The sequence below is a fragment of the Oncorhynchus clarkii genome, chromosome 3 (genome assembly GCF_045791955.1).
Source record: "Oncorhynchus clarkii lewisi isolate Uvic-CL-2024 chromosome 3, UVic_Ocla_1.0, whole genome shotgun sequence".
Lineage (NCBI taxonomy): Eukaryota > Metazoa > Chordata > Actinopteri > Salmoniformes > Salmonidae > Oncorhynchus > Oncorhynchus clarkii.
In genome coordinates, this window is record NC_092149.1 from 6,214,511 (window position 1) to 6,242,412 (window position 27,902).

Here is a 27,902-nt window from a genome sequence, read left to right on the forward strand (position 1 = left end):
TACACAGTACGCTGTTCCTATCATCAGCCAGCAGGGGGAGGTGAGAGAACAACACACACACACACACACACCTACACAGTACGCTGTTCCTATCATCAGCCAGCAGGGGGAGGTGAGAGAACAACACACACCTACACAGTACGCTGTTCCTATCAGCTAGCAGGGGGAGGTGAGAGAACAACACACACCTACACAGTATGCTGTTCCTATCATCAGCCAGCAAGGGGAGGTGAGAGAACAACACACACCTACACACACAATCACACCTACACAGTACGCAGTTCCTATCATCAGCCAGCAGGGGGGGGTGAGAGAACAACACACACCTACACACACACACACACACCTACACAGTACGCAGTTCCTATCATCAGCCAGCAGGGGGAGGTGAGAGAACAACACACACCTACACACACACACAGTACGCTGTTCCTATCATCAGCCAGCAGGGAGAGGTGAGAGAACAACACAAACCTACACAGTACGCTGTTCCTATCATCAGCTAGCAGGGGGAGGTGAGAGAACAACACACACCTACACAGTACGCTGTTCCTATCATCAGCTAGCAGGGGGAGGTGAGAGAACAACACACACCTACACACACACACACACACACACACACCTACACAGTATGCTGTTCCTATCATCAGCCAGCAGGGGGAGGTGAGAGAACAACACACACACATACCTACACAGTACGCTGTTCCTATCATCAGCCAGCAGGGGGAGGTTTTACCCTAGCACTACACAGCTGATTCATAGTCGGATGATGAGTTGGTTATTTGTAAAGGCTGTGTGGTGCCGGAGGGCAGGACTGAGTTTGGGAAACTCTGGCTTAATGGTGAAGAGCGTTGGGCAAGTAACCGAAAGGTCGCTGGTTCGAATCCCCGACCTGACTAGGGTGAAAAATCTGTCAATGTGCTGTTGAGCAAGACACTCAGCCCTAATTGCTCCTGTGTCTGACCACATGCTTCTACCAGGATATTGAAATGGCTTCTGGGGGACTCTTTGTACTTGTGTTAATCTGTCTGTACTCTGCACCTGTTTAGGTCTGTACTGAGGTGTGTTGATGTGCTGGGTCTGTACCCCTTTCTCTGTCTGTACTCTGCACCTGTTTAGGTCTGTACTGAGGTGTGTTGATGTGCTGGGTCTGTACCCCTTTCTCTGTCTGTACTCTGCACCTGTTTAGGTCTGTACTGAGGTGTGTTGATGTGCTGGGTCTGTACCCCTTTCTCTGTCTGTACTCTGCACCTGTTTAGGTCTGTACTGAGGTGTGTTGATGTGCTGGGTCTGTACCCCTTTCTCTGTCTGTACTCTGCACCTGTTTAGGTCTGTACTGAGGTGTGTTGATGTGCTGGGTCTGTACCCCTTTCTCTGTCTGTACTCTGCACCTGTTTAGGTCTGTACTGAGGTGTGTTGATGTGCTGGGTCTGTACCCCTTTCTCTGTCTGTACTCTGCACCTGTTTAGGTCTGTACTGAGGTGTGTTGATGTGCTGGGTCTGTACCCCTTTCTCTGTCTGTACTCTGCACCTGTTTAGGTCTGTACTGAGGTGTGTTGATGTGCTGGGTCTGTACCCCTTTCTCTGTCTGTACTCTGCACATGTTTAGGTCTGTACTGAGGTGTGTTGATGTGCTGGGTCTGTACCCCTTTCTCTGTCTGTACTCTGCACCTGTTTAGGTCTGTACTGAGGTGTGTTGATGTGCTGGGTCTGTACCCCTTTCTCTGTCTGTACTCTGCACCTGTTTAGGTCTGTACTGAGGTGTGTTGATGTGCTGGGTCTGTACCCCTTTCTCTGTCTGTACTCTGCACCTGTTTAGGTCTGTACTGAGGTGTGTTGATGTGCTGGGTCTGTACCCCTTTCTCTGTCTGTACTCTGCACCTGTTTAGGTCTGTACTGAGGTGTGTTGATGTGCTGGGTCTGTACCCCTTTCTCTGTCTGTACTCTGCACCTGTTTAGGTCTGTACTGAGGTGTGTTGATGTGCTGGGTCTGTACCCCTTTCTCTGTCTGTACTCTGCACCTGTTTAGGTCTGTACTGAGGTGTGTTGATGTGCTGGGTCTGTACCCCCTTCTCTGTCTGTACTCTGCACCTGTTTAGGTCTGTACTGAGGTGTGTTGATGTGCTGGGTCTGTACCCCTTTCTCTGTCTGTACTCTGCACCTGTTTAGGTCTGTACTGAGGTGTGTTGATGTGCTGGGTCTGTACCCCTTTCTCTGTCTGTACTCTGCACCTGTTTAGGTCTGTACTGAGGTGTGTTGATGTGCTGGGTCTGTACCCCTTTCTCTGTCTGTACTCTGCACCTGTTTAGGTCTGTACTGAGGTGTGTTGATGTGCTGGGTCTGTACCCCTTTCTCTGTCTGTACTCTGCACCTGTTTAGGTCTGTACTGAGGTGTGTTGATGTGCTGGGTCTGTACCCCTTTCTCTGTCTGTACTCTGCACCTGTTTAGGTCTGTACTGAGGTGTGTTGATGTGCTGGGTCTGTACCCCCTTCTCTGTCTGTACTCTGCACCTGTTTAGGTCTGTACTGAGGTGTGTTGATGTGCTGGGTCTGTACCCCTTTCTCTGTCTGTACTCTGCACCTGTTTAGGTCTGTACTGAGGTGTGTTGATGTGCTGGGTCTGTACCCCTTTCTCTGTCTGTACTCTGCACCTGTTTAGGTCTGTACTGAGGTGTGTTGATGTGCTGGGTCTGTACCCCTTTCTCTGTCTGTACTCTGCACCTGTTTAGGTCTGTACTGAGGTGTGTTGATGTGCTGGGTCTGTACCCCTTTCTCTGTCTGTACTCTGCACCTGTTTAGGTCTGTACTGAGGTGTGTTGATGTGCTGGGTCTGTACCCCCTTCTCTGTCTGTACTCTGCACCTGTTTAGGTCTGTACTGAGGTGTGTTGATGTGCTGGGTCTGTACCCCTTTCTCTGTCTGTACTCTGCACCTGTTTAGGTCTGTACTGAGGTGTGTTGATGTGCTGGGTCTGTACCCCTTTCTCTGTCTGTACTCTGCACCTGTTTAGGTCTGTACTGAGGTGTGTTGATGTGCTGGGTCTGTACCCCCTTCTCTGTCTGTACTCTGCACCTGTTTAGGTCTGTACTGAGGTGTGTTGATGTGCTGGGTCTGTACCCCTTTCTCTGTCTGTACTCTGCACCTGTTTAGGTCTGTACTGAGGTGTGTTGATGTGCTGGGTCTGTACCCCTTTCTCTGTCTGTACTCTGCACCTGTTTAGGTCTGTACTGAGGTGTGTTGATGTGCTGGGTCTGTACCCCCTTCTCTGTCTGTACTCTGCACCTGTTTAGGTCTGTACTGAGGTGTGTTGATGTGCTGGGTCTGTTCCCCCTGGTGTGTGACAGGTAGCCGGCAGGCTCCACATAGAGCTGATGCGTGTCAGCGGGGTGGTGCCGGACCGGCTGGAGGGGGGAGATGACTCGTCAGAGAACTCCAGTGAGAGCAGCATCTACGATGTGATGGACACTCAGGGAGAGATGGTCCACATGGCCAGGAAACTCACCTGCAGGGTACGTCTCATACACTACTACTGTCTGTCTGGTCCTGGAGGGTTGCTGTCGTCTCCTGCCATTGTGCTTTTGAGCAAGGCACTTACCCCTCTGACTGCTCAACGGGCTTCATAGTAGAACTGTCATCTGTTCTATCTCCTCAGTATATATAACTGTCCTCTGTTCTATCTCCTCAGTATATATAACTGTCCTCTGTTCTATCTCCTCAGTATATATAACTCCTCAGTATATATAACTGTCATCTGTTCTATCTCCTCAGTATATATAACTCCTCAGTATATATAACTGTCCTCTGTTCTATCTCCTCAGTATATATAATTCCTCAGTATATACAGTGCCTTGCGAAAGTATTCGGCCCCCTTGAACTTTGCGACCTTTTGCCACATTTCAGGCTTCAAACATAAAGATATAAAACTGTATTTTTTTGTGAAGAATCAACAACAAGTGGGACACAATCATGAAGTGGAACAACATTTATTGGATATTTCAAACTTTTTTAACAAATCAAAAACTGAAAAATTGGGCGTGCAAAATTATTCAGCGCCTTTACTTTCAGTGCAGCAAACTGTCTCCAGAAGTTCAGTGAGGATCTCTGAATGATCCAATGTTGACCTAAATGACTAATGATGATAAATACAATCCACCTGTGTGTAATCAAGTCTCCGTATAAATGCACCTGCACTGTGATAGTCTCAGAGGTCTGTTAAAAGCGCAGAGAGCATCATGAAGAACAAGGAACACACCAGGCAGGTCCGAGATACTGTTGTGAAGAAGTTTAAAGCCGGATTTGGATACAAAAATATTTTCCAAGCTTTAAACATCCCAAGGAGCACTGTGCAAGCGATAATATTGAAATGGAAGGAGTATCAGACCACTGAAAATCTACCATGACCTGGCCGTCCCTCTAAACTTTCAGCTCATACAAGGAGAAGACTGATCAGACATGCAGCCAAGAGGCCCATGATCACTCTGGATGAACTGCAGAGATCTACAGCTGAGGTGGGAGACTCTGTCCATAGGACAACAATCAGTCGTATATTGCACAAATCTGGCCTTTATGGAAGAGTGGCAAGAAGAAAGCCATTTCTTAAAGATATCCATAAAAAGTGTCATTTAAAGTTTGCCACAAGCCACCTGGGAGACACACCAAACATGTGGAAGAAGGTGCTCTGGTCAGATGAAACCAAAATTGAACTTTTTGGCAACAATGCAAAACGTTATGTTTGGCGTAAAAGCAACACAGCTGAACACACCATCCCCACTGTCAAACATGGTGGTGGCAGCATCATGGTTTGGGCCTGCTTTTCTTCAGCAGGGACAGGGAAGATGGTTAAAATTGATGGGAAGATGGATGGAGCCAAATACAGGACCATTCTGGAAGAAAACCTGATGGAGTCTGCAAAAGACCTGAGACTGGGACGGAGATTTGTCTTCCAACAAGACAATGATCCAAAACATAAAGCAAAATCTACAATGGAATGGTTAAAAAATAAACATATCCAGGTGTTAGAATGGCCAAGTCAAAGTCCAGACCTGAATCCATTTGAGAATCTGTGGAAAGAACTGAAAACTGCTGTTCACAAATGCTCTCCATCCAACCTCACTGAGCTCGAGCTGTTTTGCAAGGAGGAATGGGAAAAAATGTCAGTCTCTCGATGTGCAAAACTGATAGAGACATACCCCAAGCGACTTACAGCTGTAATCGCAGCAAAAGGTGGCGCTACAAAGTATTAACTTAAGGGGGCTGAATAATTTTGCACGCCCAATTTTTCAGTTTTTGATTTGTTAAAAAAGTTTGAAATATCCAATAAATGTCGTTCCACTTCATGATTGTGTCCCACTTGTTGTTGATTCATCACAAAAAAATACAGTTTTATATCTTTATGTTTGAAGCCTGAAATGTGGCAAAAGGTCGCAAAGTTCAAGGGGGCCGAATAATTTCGCATGGCACTGTATATAACTCTTCAGTATATATAACTCCTCAGTATATATAACTCCTCAGTATATATAACTTCTCAGTATATATAACTCCTCAGTATATATAACTCCTCAGTATATAGAACTCCTCAGTATATAGAACTCCTCAGTATATAGAACTCCTCAGTATATAGAACTCCTCAGTATATAGAACTCCTCAGTATATATAACTCCTCAGTATATAGAACTCCCAGAACCACACGGGGGGACCTAGTGAATGACCTGCAGAGAGCTGGAACCAAAGTAACAAAGCCTACCATCAGTAACACACTACGACGCCAGGGACTCAAATCCTGCAGTGCCAGACATGTCCCCCTGCTTAAGCCAGTACATGTCCAGGCCCGTCTGAAGTTTGCTAGAGAGCATTTGGATGATCCAGAAGAAGATTGGGAGAATGTCATATGGTCAGATGAAACTAAAATATAACTTTTTGGTAAAAACTCAACTCGTCGTGTTTGGAGGACAAAGAATGCTGAGTTGCATCCAAAGAACACCATACCTACTGTGAAGCATGGGGGTGGAAACATCATGCTTTGAGGCTGTTTTTCTGCAAAGGGACCAGGACGACTGATCCGTGTAAAGGTAAGAATGAATGGGGCCATGTATCGTGAGATTTTGAGTGAAAACCTCCTTCCATCAGCAAGGGCATTGAAGATGAAACGTCTTTCAGCATGACAATGATCCCAAACACACCGCCCGGGCAACGAAGGAGTGGCTTCGTAAGAAGCATTTCAAGGTCCTGGAGTGGCCTAGCCAGTCTCCAGATCTCAACCCCATAGAAAATCTTTGGAGGGATTTGAAAGTCCGTGTTGCCCAGCAACAGCCCCAAAACATCACTGCTCTAGAGGAGATCTGCATGGAGGAATGGGCCAAAATACCAGCAACAGTGTGTGAAAACCTTGTGAAGACTTACAGAAAACGTTTGACCTCTGTCATTGCCAACAAAGGGTATATAACAAAGTATTGAGATAAACCTTTGTTATTGACCAAATACTTAGTTACTACCATAATTTGCAAATAAATTCATAAAAAATCCTACAATGTGATTTTCTGGATTTTTTTTCTCATTTTGTCTGTCATAGTTGAAGTGTACCTATGATGAAAATTACAGGCCTCTCTCATATTTTTAAGTGGGAGAACTTGCACTATTGATGGCTGACTAAATACTTTTTTGCCCCACTGTATAGCTGCTCAGTATATATAACTCTTCAGTATATATATAGCTGCTCAGTATGTGTCTGTGTGTCTTTCGGAGGATTTGGAATAAACAGGAGAACAGTGGATCTGTGTAGATTGGACAATAACGTTGTCTTCTTCGTGGTGTTTTTCTACTACAGGTGCGAATCAGGGAGGCCACGGGGCTGCCTCTCAACCTGTCCAACTTCGTCTTCTGCCAGTACACCTTCTGGGAGGGGGCGGAGCCTACGGTGGCCCCGCCCATGGTCAGCCCAGACACGCCAACCACGCCTCGCACCCCCGACGCCCAGTTCACCGTCCGCTTCGACCACTGCAAGGTAGGGAACGTAGGGTTACAACATTATGGTGACTTTCCTCAACTTCCCAGGTTTCCTGAAATCCCCATTGGAGGAATCTGGATTTCCTCCTGACTACTTCCTGATTTCAGGACTCTTCAACTGGGATTTCTGGGAAACCAATGAATTTTGGAAAAGTTATTTCACATCATCCTCTGCTGGCTGTCACTGACACTAACGCTGAGGATTCTGGTTAGAATATCCCTGCATCCCAAATGGCCCTCTGTTCCCTATTAAGTTGACTACTTTAGACCAGGGCCCATATGTCACCATTATTCTCATGTTTCTGCTCATTGTTGATGTTTGATATAGTATCTCTCTGTGTGTAGGAAGGAGTGTGTGATCTGCTCATTGTTGATGCTTGATATAGTATCTCTCTGTGTGTAGGAAGGAGTGTGTGATCTGCTCATTGTTGATGTTTGATATAGTATCTCTCTGTGTGTAGGAAGGAGTGTGTGATCTGCTCATTGTTGATGTTTGATATAGTATCTCTCTGTGTGTAGGAAGGAGTGTGTGATCTGCTCATTGTTGATGTTTAATATAGTATCTCTCTGTGTGTAGGAGTGTGTGATCTGCTCATTGTTGATGTTTGATATAGTATCTCTCTGTGTGAAGGAGTGTGTGATCTGCTCATTGTTGATGTTTGATATAGTATCTCTCTGTGTGTAGGAGTGTGTGATCTGCTCATTGTTGATGTTTGATAGAGTATCTCTCTGTGTGTAGGAAGGAGTGTGTGATCTGCTCATTGTTGATGTTTGATATAGTATCTCTCTGTGTGTAGGAAGGAGTGTGTGATCTGCTCATTGTTGATGTTTAATATAGTATCTCTCTGTGTGTAGGAAGGAGTGTGTGATCTGCTCATTGTTGATGTTTGATATAGTATCTCTATGTGTGTAGGAGTGTGTGATCTGCTCATTGTTGATGTTTGATAGAGTATCTCTCTGTGTGTAGGAAGGAGTGTGTGATCTGCTCATTGTTGATGTTTGATATAGTATCTCTCTGTGTGTAGGAAGGAGTGTGTGATCTGCTCATTGTTGATGTTTGATATAGTATCTCTCTGTGTGTAGGAAGGAGTGTGTGATCTGCTCATTGTTGATGTTTGATATAGTATCTCTCTGTGTGTAGGAAGGAGTGTGTGATCTGCTCATTGTTGATGTTTGATATAGTATCTCTCTGTGTGTAGGAAGGAGTGTGTGATCTGCTCATTGTTGATGTTTGATATAGTATCTCTCTGTGTGTAGGAAGGAGTGTGTGATCTGCTCATTGTTGATGTTTGATATAGTATCTCTCTGTGTGAAGGAAGGAGTGTGTGATCTGCTCATTGTTGATGTTTGATATAGTATCTCTCTGTGTGTAGGAAGGAGTGTGTGATCTGCTCATTGTTGATGTTTGATATAGTATCTCTCTGTGTGTAGGAAGGAGTGTGTGATCTGCTCATTGTTGATGTTTGATATAGTATCTCTCTGTGTGAAGGAGTGTGTGATCTGCTCATTGTTGATGTTTGATATAGTATCTCTATGTGTGTAGGAGTGTGTGATCTGCTCATCGTTGATGTTTGATATAGAATCTCTCTGTGTGTAGGAGTGTGTGATCTGCTCATCGTTGATGTTTGATATAGAATCTCTCTGTGTGTAGGAAGGAGTGTGTGATCTGCTCATTGTTGATGTTTGATATAGTATCTCTCTGTGTGTAGGAAGGAGTGTGTGATCTGCTCATTGTTGATGTTTGATATAGTATCTCTCTGTGTGTAGGAAGGAGTGTGTGATCTGCTCATTGTTGATGTTTGATATAGTATCTCTCTGTGTGTAGGAGTGTGTGATCTGCTCATCGTTGATGTTTGATATAGAATCTCTCTGTGTGTAGGAGTGTGTGGTCCATGTGACAGAGGAGTTTTTAGAGTTCATCGCAGACGGGGCGCTGGCCATCGAGGTGTGGGGTCACCGCTGTGCCGGGAACGGACGCTCTCCCTGGGAGCTGGACGCACTGCTGGCCAAGACACGCACCCTACGAGACAGGTACACACACCGTGTGTAGAGCACATACGTATTGTATCATCTCAAGGAAACATAAAGGCATGCACCACACACACACACACCCGTCACTTGCTTGTTGTGTGTAAGTTAGGGCTTGTAAGTAAGCATTTCACGGTAAGGTCTACACCTGCTGTGTTCAGCGCACGCGACAAACAAATGTGTGACAAATAAGTGCCATGTGATTTGTCCCTGCAGGTGGAGTGAGGTGTCTCGTCGTATTGAGCTGTGGGTTTCTATCCAGGAGCTGAATGAGCAGGGGGACTACTCTGATGTAGAGATGCATCCTGGGAAGGACATCGGTACTGGAGGAGTGTTCCAGCTCAGACAGGTAACAGGACAGGACATCAGACTGGAGGAGTGTTCCAGGTCAGACAGGTAACAGGACAGGGAAGGACATCAGACTGGAGGAGTGTTCCAGCTCAGACAGGTAACAGGACAGGACATCAGACTGGAGGAGTGTTCCAGGTCAGACAGGTAACAGGACAGGACATCAGACTGGAGGAGTGTTCCAGGTCAGACAGGTAACAGGACAGGGAAGGACATCAGACTGGAGGAGTGTTCCAGGACAGACAGGTAACAGGGAAGGACATCAGACTGGAGGAGTGTTCCAGGTCAGACAGGTAACAAGACAGGGAAGGACATCAGACTGGAAGAGTGTTCCTGCTCAGACAGGTAACAGGACAGGACATCAGACTGGAGGAGTGTTCCAGGTCAGACAGGTAACAGGACAGGACATCAGACTGGAGGAGTGTTCCAGGTCAGACAGGTAACAGGACAGGGAAGGACATCAGACTGGAGGAGTGTTCCAGGTCAGACAGGTAACAGGACAGGGAAGGACATCAGACTGGAGGAGTGTTCCTGCTCAGATAGGTGACAGGGAAGGACATCAGACTGGAGGAGTGTTCCAGCTCAGACAGGTAACAGGACAGGACATCAGACTGGAGGAGTGTTCCAGGTCAGACAGGTAACAGGACAGGACATCAGACTGTAGGAGTGTTCCAGGTCAGACAGGTAACAGGACAGGGAAGGACATCAGACTGGAGGAGTGTTCCAGGACAGACAGGTAACAGGACAGGGAAGGACATCAGACTGGAGGAGTGTTCCAGGACAGACAGGTAACAGGACAGGGAAGGACATCAGACTGGAGGAGTGTTCCAGCTCAGACAGGTAACAGGACAGGGAAGGACATCAGACTGGAGGAGTGTTCCAGCTCAGACAGGTAACAGGGAAGGACATCAGACTGGAGGAGTGTTCCAGGTCAGACAGGTAACAGGACAGGGAAGGACATCAGACTGGAGGAGTGTTCCTGCTCAGACAGGTAACAGGACAGGACATCAGACTGGAGGAGTGTTCCAGGTCAGACAGGTAACAGGACAGGACATCAGACTGGAGGAGTGTTCCAGGTCAGACAGGTAACAGGACAGGGAAGGACATCAGACTGGAGGAGTGTTCCAGGTCAGACAGGTAACAGGACAGGACATCAGACTGGAGGAGTGTTCCAGGACAGACAGGTAACAGGACAGGGAAGGACATCAGACTGGAGGAGTGTTCCTGCTCAGACAGGTAACAGGACAGGACATCAGACTGGAGGAGTGTTCCAGGTCAGACAGGTAACAGGACAGGGAAGGACATCAGACTGGAGGAGTGTTCCAGCTCAGACAGGTAACAGGACAGGACATCAGACTGGAGGAGTGTTCCAGGTCAGACAGGTAACAGGACAGGACATCAGACTGTAGGAGTGTTCCAGGTCAGACAGGTAACAGGACAGGGAAGGACATCAGACTGGAGGAGTGTTCCAGGACAGACAGGTAACAGGACAGGGAAGGACATCAGACTGGAGGAGTGTTCCAGGACAGACAGGTAACAGGACAGGGAAGGACATCAGACTGGTGGAGTGTTCCAGGTCAGACAGGTAACAGGACAGGGAAGGACATCAGACTGGAGGAGTGTTCCAGGACAGACAGGTAACAGGACAGGACATCAGACTGGAGGAGTGTTCCAGGACAGACAGGTAACAGGACAGGGAAGTACATCAGACTGGAGGAGTCTGTCAGTTTGTCAGATGTTTTCAGCTCTTTAAAGTAGAGTGATGTCAAGATGAAACCACGTCCCACGACATCGGTTGTGTAGATCCAGTTATGAATGGAAAAGATGAGCGCCGTCTAAGTTCCCGGTTTTCTTCTGTGTTTATCTTCATTGTAATTGTCCGTCTGTATGCTAAGCAGGTTATATGGATGGTGTGTGTGTTCTCAGGGTCACTCGCGCAGGCTGCAGGTGTGTGTGAAGCAGGTGCAGGACTCTGGGACTCTGCCTCTGCTGGTGGAGACTGTTCTGTCTGTCTCTATCGGCTGTGTGTCAGCACGCTCCACCAAGCTACAGAGAGCCCTGGACAGCTACCAGGTCAGTAGCATACACACTATCACACACACACCACTACACACACACACACACACACACCACTACACACACACACACCTACACACACACACCACTACACACACACACAGTTACATGTGCACACACACACCACTACACAATCACACACACATATTTCTATAATAGTTTGTAAGAGATGTGTCAGTGTGGCAGTGTTGTATATCACATTTGCTTCCTCTATATATGTAAAATGTGCTGTATTGGTCAAGGAGACTCATGTAGCGCGGTGGTGGAGGTGGTGATGGTGGTTGTGGTGATGGAGGTGGTGGTGGTGGTGGTGGTGGTGATGGTGGTGATGATGATGATGGTGGTGATGGTGGTGAAGGTGATGGTGGTGATGGTGGTGATGATGATGGTGGTGATGATGATGGTGGTGGAGGTGATGGTGGTGATGATGATGATGGTGGTGGGGATGGTGGTGGTGGTGGTGATGGGTGTGGGGGTGGTGGTGATGGTGATGGTGGTGGTAGTGATGGTGGTAGTGATGGTGGAGGCGGTGGTGGTAGTGATGGTGGAGGTGGTGATGGTGGTGGTAGTGATGGTGGTGGTAGTGATGGTGGAGGTGGTGATGGTGGTGGTAGTGATGGTGGTGGTGATGGTGGAGGTGGTGATGGTGGTGGTGGTGATGGTGGTGGTAGTGATGGTGGTGGTAGTGATGGTGGTGGTGGTGGTGGTGGTGGTGGTAGTGATGGTGGTGGTAGTGATGGTGGTGGTGTGGTGACTAGCTGTGGTGGTTCTGGTTCTGGGCCTACTGACATGGCTAAATCCTGGGCTGCTGTAAATCTAATGAATGTTGCAGAATGTATCGGTTCATATTAGCGTAACACATACAGAGACACACACCAGGCCCTGGGATGAGACTCCAGCACTAGACTGTAGTTCTACTGCCTAATGGTGGACTGGAGATATCTACAGTATTACAATACTGTACTGTGTATCTGGACATGATGAAATCCTAGCAGTAATCACTCTCTGCATCCTGTAGTTTTCAGATGGAGGATCCTTAGGCCATCATGTCAAAGCTGTCTGGTGTAGGGAAAGAAAGGTGCCAGTCATCAATTATTCCACTGGAGGGAGACAGCTGTAGAATGATGGAACCACAGAAATATATTCATCTGCTGTGTAGAATGTAGAAAAGTCGACATATTTTTCTGTTGTGTATCAATCAAATCCTTTGAGTGATCTGATTCGGCTGTCCTCTAGTTGGACTACAATTTTTCAGCTTAAGTTGACTACAGCGTTTCAGCTGCAGTCATTTTAGCTGTGGCGCTGCACCACACCAAAATCGTTGTTGCCATGCCTATAACGGTTTTCTTCTGTTGAAGGAGAAGACCAAAGCTCAGCGTGGTTAGTGTTCATCTTATTTAATAATAAATCCAAACTGAACACTTCAATTTACAAAAACAACAAATGTGAAAACCGAAAACAGTACCGTGTGGTGTAAAACACAGACACGGAAACAAACACCCACAAACCAACAGTGAAACCCAGGCTACCTAAGTATGATTCTCAATCAGAGACAACTAATGACACCTGCCTCTGATTGAGAACCATACTAGGCCGAACACAGAAAAACAACCTAGACACACAAAACATAGAATGGCCACCCAACTCACGTCCTGACCAACTAAAACAAACAATTAACACAATAACTAGGGTCAGAACGTGACAACGCCCCCCAAAATATGTAACATAAAACAAATATTTCTGCCGAGGCGAACGTTGAAGAGGCTAGAACATTCCACATTCACTTTTCCTCTTCAAGCAAAACGAGGCGTGAATAGAATCTATGTACAGCTGAAGTCGGAAGTTTACATACACTTAGGTTGGAGTCATTAAAACTCAATTTTCAACCACTCCACAAAGTTCTTGTTAACAAACTATAGTTTTGGCAAGTCGGTTAGGACATCTACTTTGTGCCTGACACAAGTAATTTTTCCAACAATTGTTTACAGACTTATAATTCATTTATAATTCACTGTATCACAATTCCAGTGGGTCAGAAGTTTACATACACTAAGTTGACTGTGCCTTTAAACAGCTAGGAAAAAATGTAGTCATGGCTTTAGAAGCTTCTGATAGGCTAATTGACATCATTTGAGTCAATTGGAGGTGTACCTGTGGATGTATTTCAAGACCTACATTCAAACTCAGTGCCTCTTTGCTTGACATCATGGGAAAATCAAAAGAAATCAGCCAAGACCTCAGAAAAGACCTCCAAAAGTCTGGTTCATCCTTGGGAGCAATTTCCAAATGCCTGAAGGTACCACGTTCGTCTGTACAAACAATAGTATGCAAGTATAAACACCATGGGACCAGGCAGCCGTCATACCGCTCAGGAAGGAGACGCATTCTGTCTCCTACAGATGAACGTACTTTGGTGCAAAAAGTGCAAACCAGTCCCAGAACAACAGCAAAGGACCTTGTGAAGATGCTGGAGGAAACAGGTACAAAAGTATCTATATCCACAGTAAAACGAGTCCTATATCAACATAACCTGAAAGGCCGCTCAGCAAGGAAGAAGCCACTGCTCCAAAACCGCCATAAAAACATCCAGACTACGGTTTGCAACTGCACATGGGGACAAAGATCGTACTTTTTGGAGGAATTTGCTGTTTTTGATGTTGTTATACTCTTGTGAATTCTATGGTTTTTACTAGATTACTTGTAGTTTTTCATGTTGTTTGTCTGTCATTTTTGTAATGACTTGGTGCTGCCTATCTTGGCCAGGACGCTCTTGAAAAAGAGGTTTTAAATCTCAATGAGCCCTTCCTGGTTAAATAAAAGTTAAATCATGTTTAAACATTTTTTATGTTCATTCATTTTGGAGCACAATGTTCTTTTAAAAAGTCAACAGAACTGAGCTTCTCAGTCATTCTACATACAGACGATCTGGGAGGTCATTTTAATGTAGAAGGACCAGGAAGCAGCCTTCTACCCTCCACTGCTACACACTTTTCCAGAGGAAATAGAACGATGTGATTGGTCAGCCAGTGACACCTCCAGGCCACTGACCCAGAGTTGTCCACTGCTACACACTTTCCCAGAGGAAATAGAACGATGTGATTGGTCAGTCAGTGACACCTCCAGGCCACTGACCCAGAGTTGTCCACTGCTACACACTTTCCCAGAGGAAATAGAACGATGTGATTGGTCAGCCAGTGACACCTCCAGGCCACTGACCCAGAGTTGTAGTGGATTTACGTTTGACATTTTGGTCATTTAGCAGACGCTCTTATCCAGAGAGACTTGCAGACAGTGGAGAGGTGTGTAGGTTACTACTCCTGTCTGTCTGTCTGTTTGTCTGTCTGTCTGTCTGTCTGTCTGTCTGTCTGTCTGTCTGTCTGTCTGTCTGTCTGCCTCTCTGTCTGTCTGTCTGTCTGTCTGTTTGCCTGTCTGTCTGTTTGCCTGTCTTGTCTGTCTGTCTGCCTGTCTGTCTGTCTGTTTGCCTGTCTTGTCTGTCTGCCTGTCTGACTGAGTGTACTGTACTGTGCTGTATTCTGTCCTGCCAGAGGGAGGAGGAGGATGGAGATATGGATAGTTATCAGGTAAACTGTAACTCCTCAGTCTGCTGTTGTTGCTGCTGCTGCTGCTGCTGCATGGATGGTGCTGCCTCCTACTACAGCGAGGGTAGAAATATTCACATAACTTCTGGAAAACCTTGGAATTGTTTTAGATTTCCCAGAAATGTTCAACCCTAACTACTGCCGATGATGACGAGGCACGATGGATGGAAACCAGCTTCTGCTCATGTGCTTGCAGACAGTGGGTTCCACTAAGAAGGGTGGGCAGGGGAAACAGGAGACTAGAGGAGTAGGAGACAGGAGACTAGAGGGGTGGGAAACAGGAGACAGGAGACTAGAGGAGTAGCAGAAAGTGGGTTCCACTAAGAAGGGTGGGCAGGGGAAACAGGAGACTAGAGGAGTAGGAGACAGTGGGTTCCACTAAGAAGGGTGGGCAGCGGAAACAGGAGACAGGAGACTAGAGGAGTAGGAGGTAGGAAACAGGAGGCTGGAGGAGTAGGAGGTAGGAGGCTAGAGGAGTAGCAGACAGTGGGTTCCACTAAGAAGGGTGGGCAGGGGGTGGGAAACAGGAGACTAGAGGAGTAGGGGGTAGGAGACTAGAGGAGTAGGAGGCAGGAGACTAGAGGAGTAGGAGACAGGAGACTAGAGGAGTAGGAGGCAGGAGACTAGAGGAGTAGGAGGCAGGAGACTAGAGGAGTAGGAGACAGGAGGCTAGAGGAGTAGGAGACAGGAGACTAGAGGGGTAGGAGACAGGAGACTAGAGGAGTAGGAGACAGGAGACTAGAGGAGTAGGAGACAGGAGACTAGAGGGGTAGGAGACAGGTGACTAGAGGGGTAGGAGACAGGAGACTAGAAGAGTAGGAGACAGGAGACTAGAGGAGTAGGAGACAGGAGACTAGAGGAGTAGGAGACAGGAGACTAGAGGAGTAGGAGACAGGAGACTAGAGGAGTAGGAGACAGGAGACTAGAGGGGTAGGAGACAGGAGGCTAGAGGAGTAGGAGGCAGGAGACTAGAGGAGTAGGAGGCAGGAGACTAGAGAAGTAGGAGACAGGAGACTAGAGGAGTAGGAGACAGGAGGCTAGAGGAGTAGGAGACAGGAGACTAGAGGAGTAGGAGACAGGAGACTAGAGGGGTAGGAGACAGGAGACTAGAGGAGTAGGAGACAGGAGACTAGAGGAGTAGGAGACAGGAGACTAGAGGGGTAGGGGGTAGGAAACAGGAAACTAGAGGAGTAGGAGACAGGAGACTAGAGGAGTAGGAGACAGGAGACTAGAGGAGTAGGAGACAGGAGACTAGAGGGGTAGGAGACAGGAGACTAGAGGAGTAGGAGACAGGAGACTAGAGGGGTAGGAGACAGGAGACTAGAGGAGTAGGAGACAGGAGACTAGAGGGGTAGGAGACAGGAGACTAGAGGAGTAGGAGACAGGAGACTAGAGGAGTAGGAGGCAGGAGACTAGAGGAGTAGGAGACAGGAGACTAGAGGGGTAGGAGACAGGAGACTAGAGGAGTAGGAGACAGGAGACTAGAGGAGTAGGAGACAGGAGACTAGAGGAGTAGGAGACAGGAGGCTAGAGGAGTAGGAGACAGGAGACTAGAGGAGTAGGAGACAGGAGACTAGAGGGGTAGGAGACAGGAGACTAGAGGAGTAGGAGACAGGAGACTAGAGGAGTAGGAGACAGGAGACTAGAGGAGTAGGAGACAGGAGACTAGAGGAGTAGGAGGCAGGAGACTAGAGGAGTAGGAGACAGGAGACTAGAGGGGTAGGAGACAGGAGACTAGAGGAGTAGGAGACAGGAGACTAGAGGAGTAGGAGACAGGAGACTAGAGGAGTAGGAGACAGGAGACTAGAGGAGTAGGAGACAGGAGACTAGAGGAGTAGGAGACAGGAGACTAGAGGGGTAGGAGACAGGAGGCTAGAGGAGTAGGAGGCAGGAGACTAGAGGAGTAGGAGGCAGGAGACTAGAGAAGTAGGAGACAGGAGACTAGAGGAGTAGGAGACAGGAGGCTAGAGGAGTAGGAGACAGGAGACTAGAGGAGTAGGAGACAGGAGACTAGAGGGGTAGGAGACAGGAGACTAGAGGAGTAGGAGACAGGAGACTAGAGGAGTAGGAGACAGGAGACTAGAGGAGTAGGAGACAGGAGACTAGAGGAGTAGGAGACAGGAGACTAGAGGAGTAGGAGACAGGAGACTAGAGGGGTAGGAGACAGGAGACTAGAGGAGTAGGAGACAGGAGACTAGAGGAGTAGGAGACAGGAGACTAGAGGAGTAGGAGACAGGAGACTAGAGGGGTAGGAGACAGGAGACTAGAGGGGTAGGAGACAGGAGACTAGAGGGGTAGGAGACAGGAGACTAGAGGAGTAGGAGACAGGAGACTAGAGGAGTAGGAGACAGGAGACTAGAGGAGTAGGAGACAGGAGACTAGAGGGGTAGGAGACAGGAGACTAGAGGAGTAGGAGACAGGAGACTAGAGGAGTAGGAGACAGGAGACTAGAGGAGTAGGAGACAGGAGACTAGAGGGGTAGGAGACAGGAGACTAGAGGGGTAGGAGACAGGAGACTAGAGGAGTAGGAGACAGGAGACTAGAGGAGTAGGAGACAGGAGACTAGAGGAGTAGGAGACAGTGGGTTCCACTAAGAAGGGTGGGCAGGGGAAACAGGAGACAGGAGACTAGAGGAGTAGGAGGTAGGAAACATGAGGCTGGAGGAGTAGGAGGTAGGAGGCTAGAGGAGTAGGAGGCAGGAGACTAGAGGAGTAGGAGACAGGAGACTAGAGGAGTAGGAGGCAGGAGACTAGAGGAGTAGGAGACAGGAGACTAGAGGAGTAGGAGGCAGGAGACTAGAGGAGTAGGAGGCAGGAGACTAGAGGAGTAGGAGACAGGAGGCTAGAGGAGTAGGAGACAGGAGACTAGAGGGGTAGGAGACAGGAGACTAGAGGAGTAGGAGACAGGAGACTAGAGGGGTAGGAGACAGGAGACTAGAGGAGTAGGAGACAGGAGACTAGAGGAGTAGGAAACAGGAAACTAGAGGAGTAGGAGACAGGAGACTAGAGGAGTAGGAGACAGGAGACTAGAGGAGTAGGAGACAGGAGACTAGAGGGGTAGGAGACAGGAGACTAGAGGAGTAGGAGACAGGAGACTAGAGGGGTAGGAGACAGGAGACTAGAGGAGTAGGAGACAGGAGACTAGAGGAGTAGGAGGCAGGATACTAGAGGAGTAGGAGACAGGAGACTAGAGGGGTAGGAGACAGGAGACTATAGGAGTAGGAGACAGGAGACTAGAGGAGTAGGAGACAGGAGACTAGAGGAGTAGGAGACAGGAGACTAGAGGAGTAGGAGACAGGAGACTAGAGGAGTAGGAGACAGGAGACTAGAGGGGTAGGAGACAGGAGGCTAGAGGAGTAGGAGGCAGGAGACTAGAGGAGTAGGAGGCAGGAGACTAGAGGAGTAGGAGGCAGGAGACTAGAGAAGTAGGAGACAGGAGACTAGAGGAGTAGGAGACAGGAGGCTAGAGGAGTAGGAGACAGGAGACTAGAGGAGTAGGAGACAGGAGACTAGAGGGGTGGGAAACAGGAGACTAGAGGGGTAGGGGGTAGGAAACAGGAAACTAGAGGAGTAGGAGGCAGGAGACTAGAGGAGTAGGAGACAGGAGACTAGAGGAGTAGGAGACAGGAGACTAGAGGGGTAGAAAACAGGAGACTAGAGGAGTAGGAGACAGGAGACTAGAGGAGTAGGAGACAGGAGACTAGAGGAGTAGGAGACAGGAGACTAGAGGAGTAGGAGACAGGAGACTAGAGGGGTAGGGGGTAGGAAACAGGAAACTAGAGGAGTAGGAGACAGGAGACTAGAGGAGTAGGAGACTAGAGGAGTAGGAGACAGGAGACTAGAGGAGTAGGAGACAGGAGACTAGAGGGGTAGGAGACAGGAGACTAGAGGGGTAGGAGACAGGAGACTAGAGGAGTAGGAGACAGGAGACTAGAGGAGTAGGAGACAGGAGACTAGAGGAGTTGGAGACAGGAGACTAGAGGGGTATGAGACAGGAGACTAGAGGGGTAGGAGACAGGAGACTAGAGGAGTAGGAGACAGGAGACTAGAGGAGTAGGAGACAGGAGACTAGAGGGGTAGGAGACAGGAGACTAGAGGAGTAGGAGACAGGAGACTAGAGGGGTAGGGGGTAGGAAACAGGAAACTAGAGGAGTAGGAGACAGGAGACTAGAGGGGTAGGGGTAGGAGGCTAGAGGAGTAGGGGGTAGGAGACAGGAGACTAGAGGGGTAGGAGACAGGAGACTAGAGGAGTAGGAGACAGGAGACTAGAGGAGTAGGAGACAGGAGACTAGAGGAGTAGGAGACAGGAGACTAGAGGGGTAGGAGACAGGAGACTAGAGGGGTAGGAGACAGGAGACTAGAGGAGTAGGAGACAGGAGACTAGAGGAGTAGGAGACAGGAGACTAGAGGAGTAGGAGACAGGAGACTAGAGGGGTAGGAGACAGGAGACTAGAGGAGTAGGAGACAGGAGACTAGAGGAGTAGGAGACAGGAGACTAGAGGAGTAGGAGACAGGAGACTAGAGGGGTAGGAGACAGGAGACTAGAGGGGTAGGAGACAGGAGACTAGAGGAGTAGGAGACAGGAGACTAGAGGAGTAGGAGACAGGAGACTAGAGGAGTAGGAGACAGTGGGTTCCACTAAGAAGGGTGGGCAGGGGAAACAGGAGACAGGAGACTAGAGGAGTAGGAGGTAGGAAACATGAGGCTGGAGGAGTAGGAGGTAGGAGGCTAGAGGAGTAGGAGGCAGGAGACTAGAGGAGTAGGAGACAGGAGACTAGAGGAGTAGGAGGCAGGAGACTAGAGGAGTAGGAGACAGGAGACTAGAGGAGTAGGAGGCAGGATAGAGGAGTAGGAGGCAGGAGACTAGAGGAGTAGGAGACAGGAGGCTAGAGGAGTAGGAGACAGGAGACTAGAGGGGTAGGAGACAGGAGACTAGAGGAGTAGGAGACAGGAGACTAGAGGGGTAGGAGACAGGAGACTAGAGGAGTAGGAGACAGGAGACTAGAGGAGTAGGAAACAGGAAACTAGAGGAGTAGGAGACAGGAGACTAGAGGAGTAGGAGACAGGAGACTAGAGGAGTAGGAGACAGGAGACTAGAGGGGTAGGAGACAGGAGACTAGAGGAGTAGGAGACAGGAGACTAGAGGGGTAGGAGACAGGAGACTAGAGGAGTAGGAGACAGGAGACAGGAGACTAGAGGAGTAGGAGGCAGGATACTAGAGGAGTAGGAGACAGGAGACTAGAGGGGTAGGAGACAGGAGACTAGAGGAGTAGGAGACAGGAGACTAGAGGAGTAGGAGACAGGAGACTAGAGGAGTAGGAGACAGGAGACTAGAGGAGTAGGAGACAGGAGACTAGAGGAGTAGGAGACAGGAGACTAGAGGGGTAGGAGACAGGAGGCTAGAGGAGTAGGAGGCAGGAGACTAGAGGAGTAGGAGGCAGGAGACTAGAGGAGTAGGAGGCAGGAGACTAGAGAAGTAGGAGACAGGAGACTAGAGGAGTAGGAGACAGGAGGCTAGAGGAGTAGGAGACAGGAGACTAGAGGAGTAGGAGACAGGAGACTAGAGGGGTGGGAAACAGGAGACTAGAGGGGTAGGGGGTAGGAAACAGGAAACTAGAGGAGTAGGAGGCAGGAGACTAGAGGAGTAGGAGGCAGGAGACTAGAGGAGTAGGAGGCAGGAGACTAGAGAAGTAGGAGACAGGAGACTAGAGGAGTAGGAGACAGGAGGCTAGAGGAGTAGGAGACAGGAGACTAGAGGAGTAGGAGACAGGAGACTAGAGGGGTGGGAAACAGGAGACTAGAGGGGTAGGGGGTAGGAAACAGGAAACTAGAGGAGTAGGAGGCAGGAGACTAGAGGAGTAGGAGACAGGAGACTAGAGGAGTAGGAGACAGGAGACTAGAGGGGTAGAAAACAGGAGACTAGAGGGGTAGGAGACAGGAGACTAGAGGAGTAGGAGACAGGAGACTAGAGGAGTAGGAGACAGGAGACTAGAGGAGTAGGAGACAGGAGACTAGAGGGGTAGGGGGTAGGAAACAGGAAACTAGAGGAGTAGGAGACAGGAGACTAGAGGAGTAGGAGACTAGAGGAGTAGGAGACAGGAGACTAGAGGAGTAGGAGACAGGAGACTAGAGGGGTAGGAGACAGGAGACTAGAGGGGTAGGAGACAGGAGACTAGAGGAGTAGGAGACAGGAGACTAGAGGAGTAGGAGACAGGAGACTAGAGGAGTTGGAGACAGGAGACTAGAGGGGTATGAGACAGGAGACTAGAGGGGTAGGAGACAGGAGACTAGAGGAGTAGGAGACAGGAGACTAGAGGAGTAGGAGACAGGAGACTAGAGGGGTAGGAGACAGGAGACTAGAGGAGTAGGAGACAGGAGACTAGAGGGGTAGGGGGTAGGAAACAGGAAACTAGAGGAGTAGGAGACAGGAGACTAGAGGGGTAGGGGTAGGAGGCTAGAGGAGTAGGGGGTAGGAGACAGGAGACTAGAGGGGTAGGAGACAGGAGACTAGAGGAGTAGGAGACAGGAGACTAGAGGAGTAGGAGACAGGAGACTAGAGGAGTAGGAGACAGGAGACTAGAGGGGTAGGAGACAGGAGACTAGAGGGGTAGGAGACAGGAGACTAGAGGAGTAGGAGACAGGAGACTAGAGGAGTAGGAGACAGGAGACTAGAGGAGTAGGAGACAGGAGACTAGAGGGGTAGGAGACAGGAGACTAGAGGAGTAGGAGACAGGAGACTAGAGGAGTAGGAGACAGGAGACTAGAGGAGTAGGAGACAGGAGACTAGAGGGGTAGGAGACAGGAGACTAGAGGGGTAGGAGACAGGAGACTAGAGGAGTAGGAGACAGGAGACTAGAGGAGTAGGAGACAGGAGACTAGAGGAGTAGGAGACAGTGGGTTCCACTAAGAAGGGTGGGCAGGGGAAACAGGAGACAGGAGACTAGAGGAGTAGGAGGTAGGAAACATGAGGCTGGAGGAGTAGGAGGTAGGAGGCTAGAGGAGTAGGAGGCAGGAGACTAGAGGAGTAGGAGACAGGAGACTAGAGGAGTAGGAGGCAGGAGACTAGAGGAGTAGGAGACAGGAGACTAGAGGAGTAGGAGGCAGGAGACTAGAGGAGTAGGAGGCAGGAGACTAGAGGAGTAGGAGACAGGAGGCTAGAGGAGTAGGAGACAGGAGACTAGAGGGGTAGGAGACAGGAGACTAGAGGAGTAGGAGACAGGAGACTAGAGGGGTAGGAGACAGGAGACTAGAGGAGTAGGAGACAGGAGACTAGAGGAGTAGGAAACAGGAAACTAGAGGAGTAGGAGACAGGAGACTAGAGGAGTAGGAGACAGGAGACTAGAGGAGTAGGAGACAGGAGACTAGAGGGGTAGGAGACAGGAGACTAGAGGAGTAGGAGACAGGAGACTAGAGGGGTAGGAGACAGGAGACTAGAGGAGTAGGAGACAGGAGACAGGAGACTAGAGGAGTAGGAGGCAGGATACTAGAGGAGTAGGAGACAGGAGACTAGAGGGGTAGGAGACAGGAGACTAGAGGAGTAGGAGACAGGAGACTAGAGGAGTAGGAGACAGGAGACTAGAGGAGTAGGAGACAGGAGACTAGAGGAGTAGGAGACAGGAGACTAGAGGAGTAGGAGACAGGAGACTAGAGGGGTAGGAGACAGGAGGCTAGAGGAGTAGGAGGCAGGAGACTAGAGGAGTAGGAGGCAGGAGACTAGAGGAGTAGGAGGCAGGAGACTAGAGAAGTAGGAGACAGGAGACTAGAGGAGTAGGAGACAGGAGGCTAGAGGAGTAGGAGACAGGAGACTAGAGGAGTAGGAGACAGGAGACTAGAGGGGTGGGAAACAGGAGACTAGAGGGGTAGGGGGTAGGAAACAGGAAACTAGAGGAGTAGGAGGCAGGAGACTAGAGGAGTAGGAGACAGGAGACTAGAGGAGTAGGAGACAGGAGACTAGAGGAGTAGGAGACAGGAGACTAGAGGGGTAGAAAACAGGAGACTAGAGGGGTAGGAGACAGGAGACTAGAGGAGTAGGAGACAGGAGACTAGAGGAGTAGGAGACAGGAGACTAGAGGAGTAGGAGACAGGAGACTAGAGGGGTAGGGGGTAGGAAACAGGAAACTAGAGGAGTAGGAGACAGGAGACTAGAGGAGTAGGAGACTAGAGGAGTAGGAGACAGGAGACTAGAGGAGTAGGAGACAGGAGACTAGAGGGGTAGGAGACAGGAGACTAGAGGGGTAGGAGACAGGAGACTAGAGGAGTAGGAGACAGGAGACTAGAGGAGTAGGAGACTAGAGGAGTAGGAGACAGGAGACTAGAGGGGTAGGAGACAGGAGACTAGAGGGGTAGGAGACAGGAGACTAGAGGAGTAGGAGACAGGAGACTAGAGGAGTAGGAGACAGGAGACTAGAGGGGTAGGAGACAGGAGACTAGAGGAGTAGGAAACAGGAGACTAGAGGGGTAGGGGGTAGGAAACAGGAAACTAGAGGAGTAGGAGACAGGAGACTAGAGGGGTAGGGGTAGGAGGCTAGAGGAGTAGGGGGTAGGAGACAGGAGACTAGAGGAGTAGGAGACAGGAGACTAGAGGAGTAGGGGGTAGGAAACAGGAAACTAGAGGAGTAGGGGGTAGGAAACAGGAAACTAGAGGAGTAGGGGGTAGGAGGCTGGAGGAGTAGGAGACAGGAGACTAGAGGAGTAGGAGACAGGAGACTAGAGGAGTAGGAGGCAGGAGACTAGAGGAGTAGGAGACAGGAGACTCGAGGGGTAGGAGCCAGGAGGCTAGAGGAGTAGGGGGTAGGAGACAGGAGACTAGAGGGGTAGGAGGTAGGAAACAGGAGGCTGGAGGAGTAGGAGGTAGGAAACAGGAGGCTGGAGGAGTAGGAGGTAGGAAACAGGAGGCTGGAGGAGTAGGAGACAGGAGACTAGAGGAGTAGGAGACAGGAGACTCAAGGGGTAGGAGACAGGAGACTCGAGGGGTAGGAGACAGGAGACTAGAGGGGTAGGAGACAGGAGACTAGAGGGGTAAGAGACAGGAGACTAGAGGGGTAGGAGACAGGAGGCTGGAGGAGTAGGAGACAGGAGACTCGAGGGGGTAGGAGACAGGAGACTAGAGGGGTAGGAGACCGGAGACTAGAGGGGTATGGGGGTAGGAGACAGAAGACTAGAGGAGTAGGAGGTAGGAAACAGGAGGCTGGAGGAGTAGGAGACAGGAGACTAGAGAAGTAGGAGACAGGAGACTCGAGGGGTAGGAGACAGGAAGCTAGAGGGTTAGGAGACAGGAGGCTAGAGGGTAGGAGACAGGAGGCTAGAGGGGTAGGAGACAGGAGGCTAGAGGAGTAGGGGGTAGGAGACAGGAGACTAGAGGGGTAGGAGACAGGAGACTAGAGGAGTAGGGGGTAGGAGACAAGAGGCTAGAGGAGTAGGGGGTAGGAGACAGGAGACTAGAGGGGTAGGAGACAGGAGACTAGATGAGTAGGAGACAGGAGACTAGAGGGTAGGAGACAGGAGACTAGAGGGGTAGGAGACAGGAGACTAGAGGAGTAGGAGGTAGGAAACAGGAGGCTGGAGGAGTAGGAGACAGGAGACTAGAGGGTTAGGAGACAGGAGGCTAGAGGGTAGGAGACAGGAGGCTAGAGGGGTAGGAGACAGGAGGCTAGAGGAGTAGGGGGTAGGAGACAGGAGTCTAGAGGGGTAGGAGACAGGAGACTAGAGGAGTAGGGGGTAGGAGACAGGAGGCTAGAGGAGTAGGGGGTAGGAGACAGGAGACTAGAGGGGTAGGAGACAGGAGACTAGATGAGTAGGAGACAGGAGACTAGAGGGTAGGAGACAGGAGACTAGAGGGGTAGGAGACAGGAGACTAGAGGAGTAGGAGGTAGGAAACAGGAGGCTGGAGGAGTAGGAGACAGGAGACTAGAGAAGTAGGAGACAGGAGACTCAAGGGGTAGGAGACAGGAGGCTAGAGGGGTAGGAGACAGGAGGCTAGAGGGGTAGGAGACAGGAGACTAGAGGGGTAGGAGACAGGAGGCTAGAGGGTAGGAGACAGGAGGCTAGAGGGTTAGGAGACAGGAGGCTAGAGGGTAGGAGACAGGAGGCTAGAGGGGTAGGAGACAGGAGGCTAGAGGAGTAGGGGGTAGGAGACAGGAGACTAGAGGGGTAGGAGACAGGAGGCTACAGGAGTAGGGGGTAGGAGACAGGAGGCTAGAGGAGTTGGGGGTAGGAGACAGGAGACTAGAGGGGTAGGAGACAGGAGACTAGAGGAGTAGGGGGTAGTTTTCCCGAGTCAGGTCTAGTGGTCAGGACAAACTTCTGGTTCTAGGTCCGGCCTCACAGAGTGGAACATGATTGGATAATGTTGTGCACTTTTGGAGGAGAACTCTTGCCTCCAAGCACAATTTTGGACCCGGGTGGCGCTGGTCCAACTAAATAATGTCACCCAAACAAAGACATGGATCAGAGAATCTTTTTAAGGCAGCACCCCTTTCCTCCCTCTCCACAGTGCCCTGGTGTCTGTCTGTCTGTCCCGCTGTCCTCCCTCTCCACAGTGCCCTGGTGTCTGTCTGTGTTCCAGTCTGTCCCTCTGTCCTACCACTCCACAGTGCCCTGGTGTCTGTCTGTCTGTCCCGCTGTCCTCCCTCTCCACAGTGCCCTGGTGTCTGTCTGTGTTCCAGTCTGTCCCTCTGTCCTACCACTCCACAGTGCCCTGGTGTCTGTCTGTCCCTCCATCCTCCCTCTCCACAGTGCCCTGGTGTCTGTCTGTCCCGCCGTCCTCCCTCTCCACAGTGCCCTGGTGTCTGTCTGTCTGTGTTCCAGTCTGTCCCTCTGTCCTACCACTCCACAGTGCCCTGGTGTCTGTCTGTCCCTCTGTCCTACCACTCCACAGTGCCCTGGTGTCTGTCTGTGTTCCAGTCTGTCCCTCTGTCCTACCACTCCACAGTGCCCTGGTGTCTGTCTGTCTGTCCCGCTGTCCTCCCTCTCCACAGTGCCCTGGTGTCTGTCTGTGTTCCAGTCTGTCCCTCTGTCCTACCACTCCACAGTGCCCTGGTGTCTGTCTGTCCCTCCATCCTCCCTCTCCACAGTGCCCTGGTGTCTGTCTGTCCCTCCGTCCTCCCTCTCCACAGTGCCCTGGTGTCTGTCTGTCTGTGTTCCAGTCTGTCCCTCTGTCCTACCACTCCACAGTGCCCTGGTGTCTGTCTGTCCCTCTGTCCTACCACTCCACAGTGCCCTGGTGTCTGTCTGTTTATCTGTCCCTCTGTCCTACCACTCCACAGTGCCCTGGTGTCTGTCTGTCCCTCTGTCCTACCACTCCACAGTGCCCTGGTGTCTGTCTGTCTGTCTGTCCCTCTGTCATACCACTCCACAGTGCCCTGGTGTCTGTCTGTCTGTCTGTCCCTCTGTCCTACCACTCCACAGTGCCCTGGTGTCTGTCTGTCTGTCCTACCACTCCACAGTGCCCTGGTGTCTGTCTGTCTGTCCCTCCGTCCCACCACTCCACAGTGCCCTGGTGTCTGTCTGTCTGTCCCTCCGTCCCACCACTCCACAGTGCCCTGGTGTCTGTCTGTCTGTCCCTCCGTCCTACCTCTCCACAGTGCCATGACAGGAGACTTGTTGCACCACACTCAGTCACATAACCAACGCATGGCTGCTTCCATGCATGACTCATTTAGCATGACAGGGGAGTTGAGCTCAGGAATGGGGGTGGAGTGTGCATGTGTGTGGTTGTTATGGTGCTGGGTGGGTGGTTAGATCATGGTGACGTTTTAATCAGCCAACAGTACATTAAAGGCTCTGAGCCTGGGAGCCATTCCATTTCCTCATAGAGTTTGGGACTTTTTTTCAATAGACTTTGAGAAAGAGGATTAAGTTTTGACTTGGCCCCTAGGGCCTCACACTGTGGCTCCTCACGGAGGTAATGTGGGGTCTACTGGGGTAAGGAAGTAGGAGTCTGCCGTTCAACGTCCTGTTTTGTTTCTGATACTGGACAGAGTCCTTCTGACACTGATGCTGTCTTCTGTTGGCCTGCAGGAGGAGGACCTGAACTGTGTGAGGGACCGCTGGTCTGAGGCCCTCATCAAACGACGAGAGTATCTGGACGAGCAGATCAACAAGATCATCAACAAACAGGGTGAGTCCCAGGTCTGGACTCTACAGCTCCACTCTGTACCAGTCCTGTCTTCATTCAGTTTATTCAGTATTCTGGACTCTACAGCTCCACTCTGTATCAGTCCTGTCTTCATTCAGTTTATTCAGTATTCTGGACTCTACAGCTCCACTCTGTACCAGTCCTGTCTTCATTCAGTTTATTCAGTATTCTGGACTCTACAGCTCCACTCTGTACCAGTCCTGTCTTCATTCAGTTTATTCAGTATTCTGGACTCTACAGCTCCACTCTGTATCAGTCCTGTCTTCATTCAGTTTATTCAGTATTCTGGACTCTACAGCTCCACTCTGTACCAGTCCTGTCTTCATTCAGTTTATTCAGTATTCTGGACTCTACAGCTCCACTCTGTATCAGTCCTGTCTTCATTCAGTTTATTCAGTATTCTGGACTCTACAGCTCCACTCTGTACCAGTCCTGTCTTCATTCAGTTTATTCAGTATTCTGGACTCTACAGCTCCACTCTGTACCAGTCCTGTCTTCATTCAGTTTATTCAGTATTCTGGACTCTACAGCTCCACTCTGTACCAGTCCTGTCTTCATTCAGTTTATTCAGTATTCTGGACTCTACAGCTCCACTCTGTACCAGTCCTGTCTTCATTCAGTTTATTCAGTATTCTGGACTCTACAGCTCCACTCTGTACCAGTCCTGTCTTCATTCAGTTTATTCAGTATTCTGGACTCTACAGCTCCACTCTGT

The 27,902-nt window shown here is 49.7% G+C and overlaps 1 protein-coding gene across 1 annotated transcript in view; it reads left to right on the top strand.

The window, feature by feature from the left end:
• The window catches only part of LOC139387027 (kinesin-like protein KIF13A), a 168,782-nt gene that overhangs the window by 121,789 nt on the left and 19,091 nt on the right, over positions 1-27,902 (top strand). Inside the window, exons 21-27 of the mRNA XM_071132994.1 lie at positions 3,344-3,508; positions 6,823-6,999; positions 8,881-9,032; positions 9,246-9,378; positions 11,304-11,450; positions 14,999-15,034; positions 27,070-27,169. Of these exons, the coding sequence (XP_070989095.1) occupies positions 3,344-3,508; positions 6,823-6,999; positions 8,881-9,032; positions 9,246-9,378; positions 11,304-11,450; positions 14,999-15,034; positions 27,070-27,169 (910 nt within the window). The remainder of the gene's footprint in view (positions 1-3,343; positions 3,509-6,822; positions 7,000-8,880; positions 9,033-9,245; positions 9,379-11,303; positions 11,451-14,998; positions 15,035-27,069; positions 27,170-27,902) is intronic.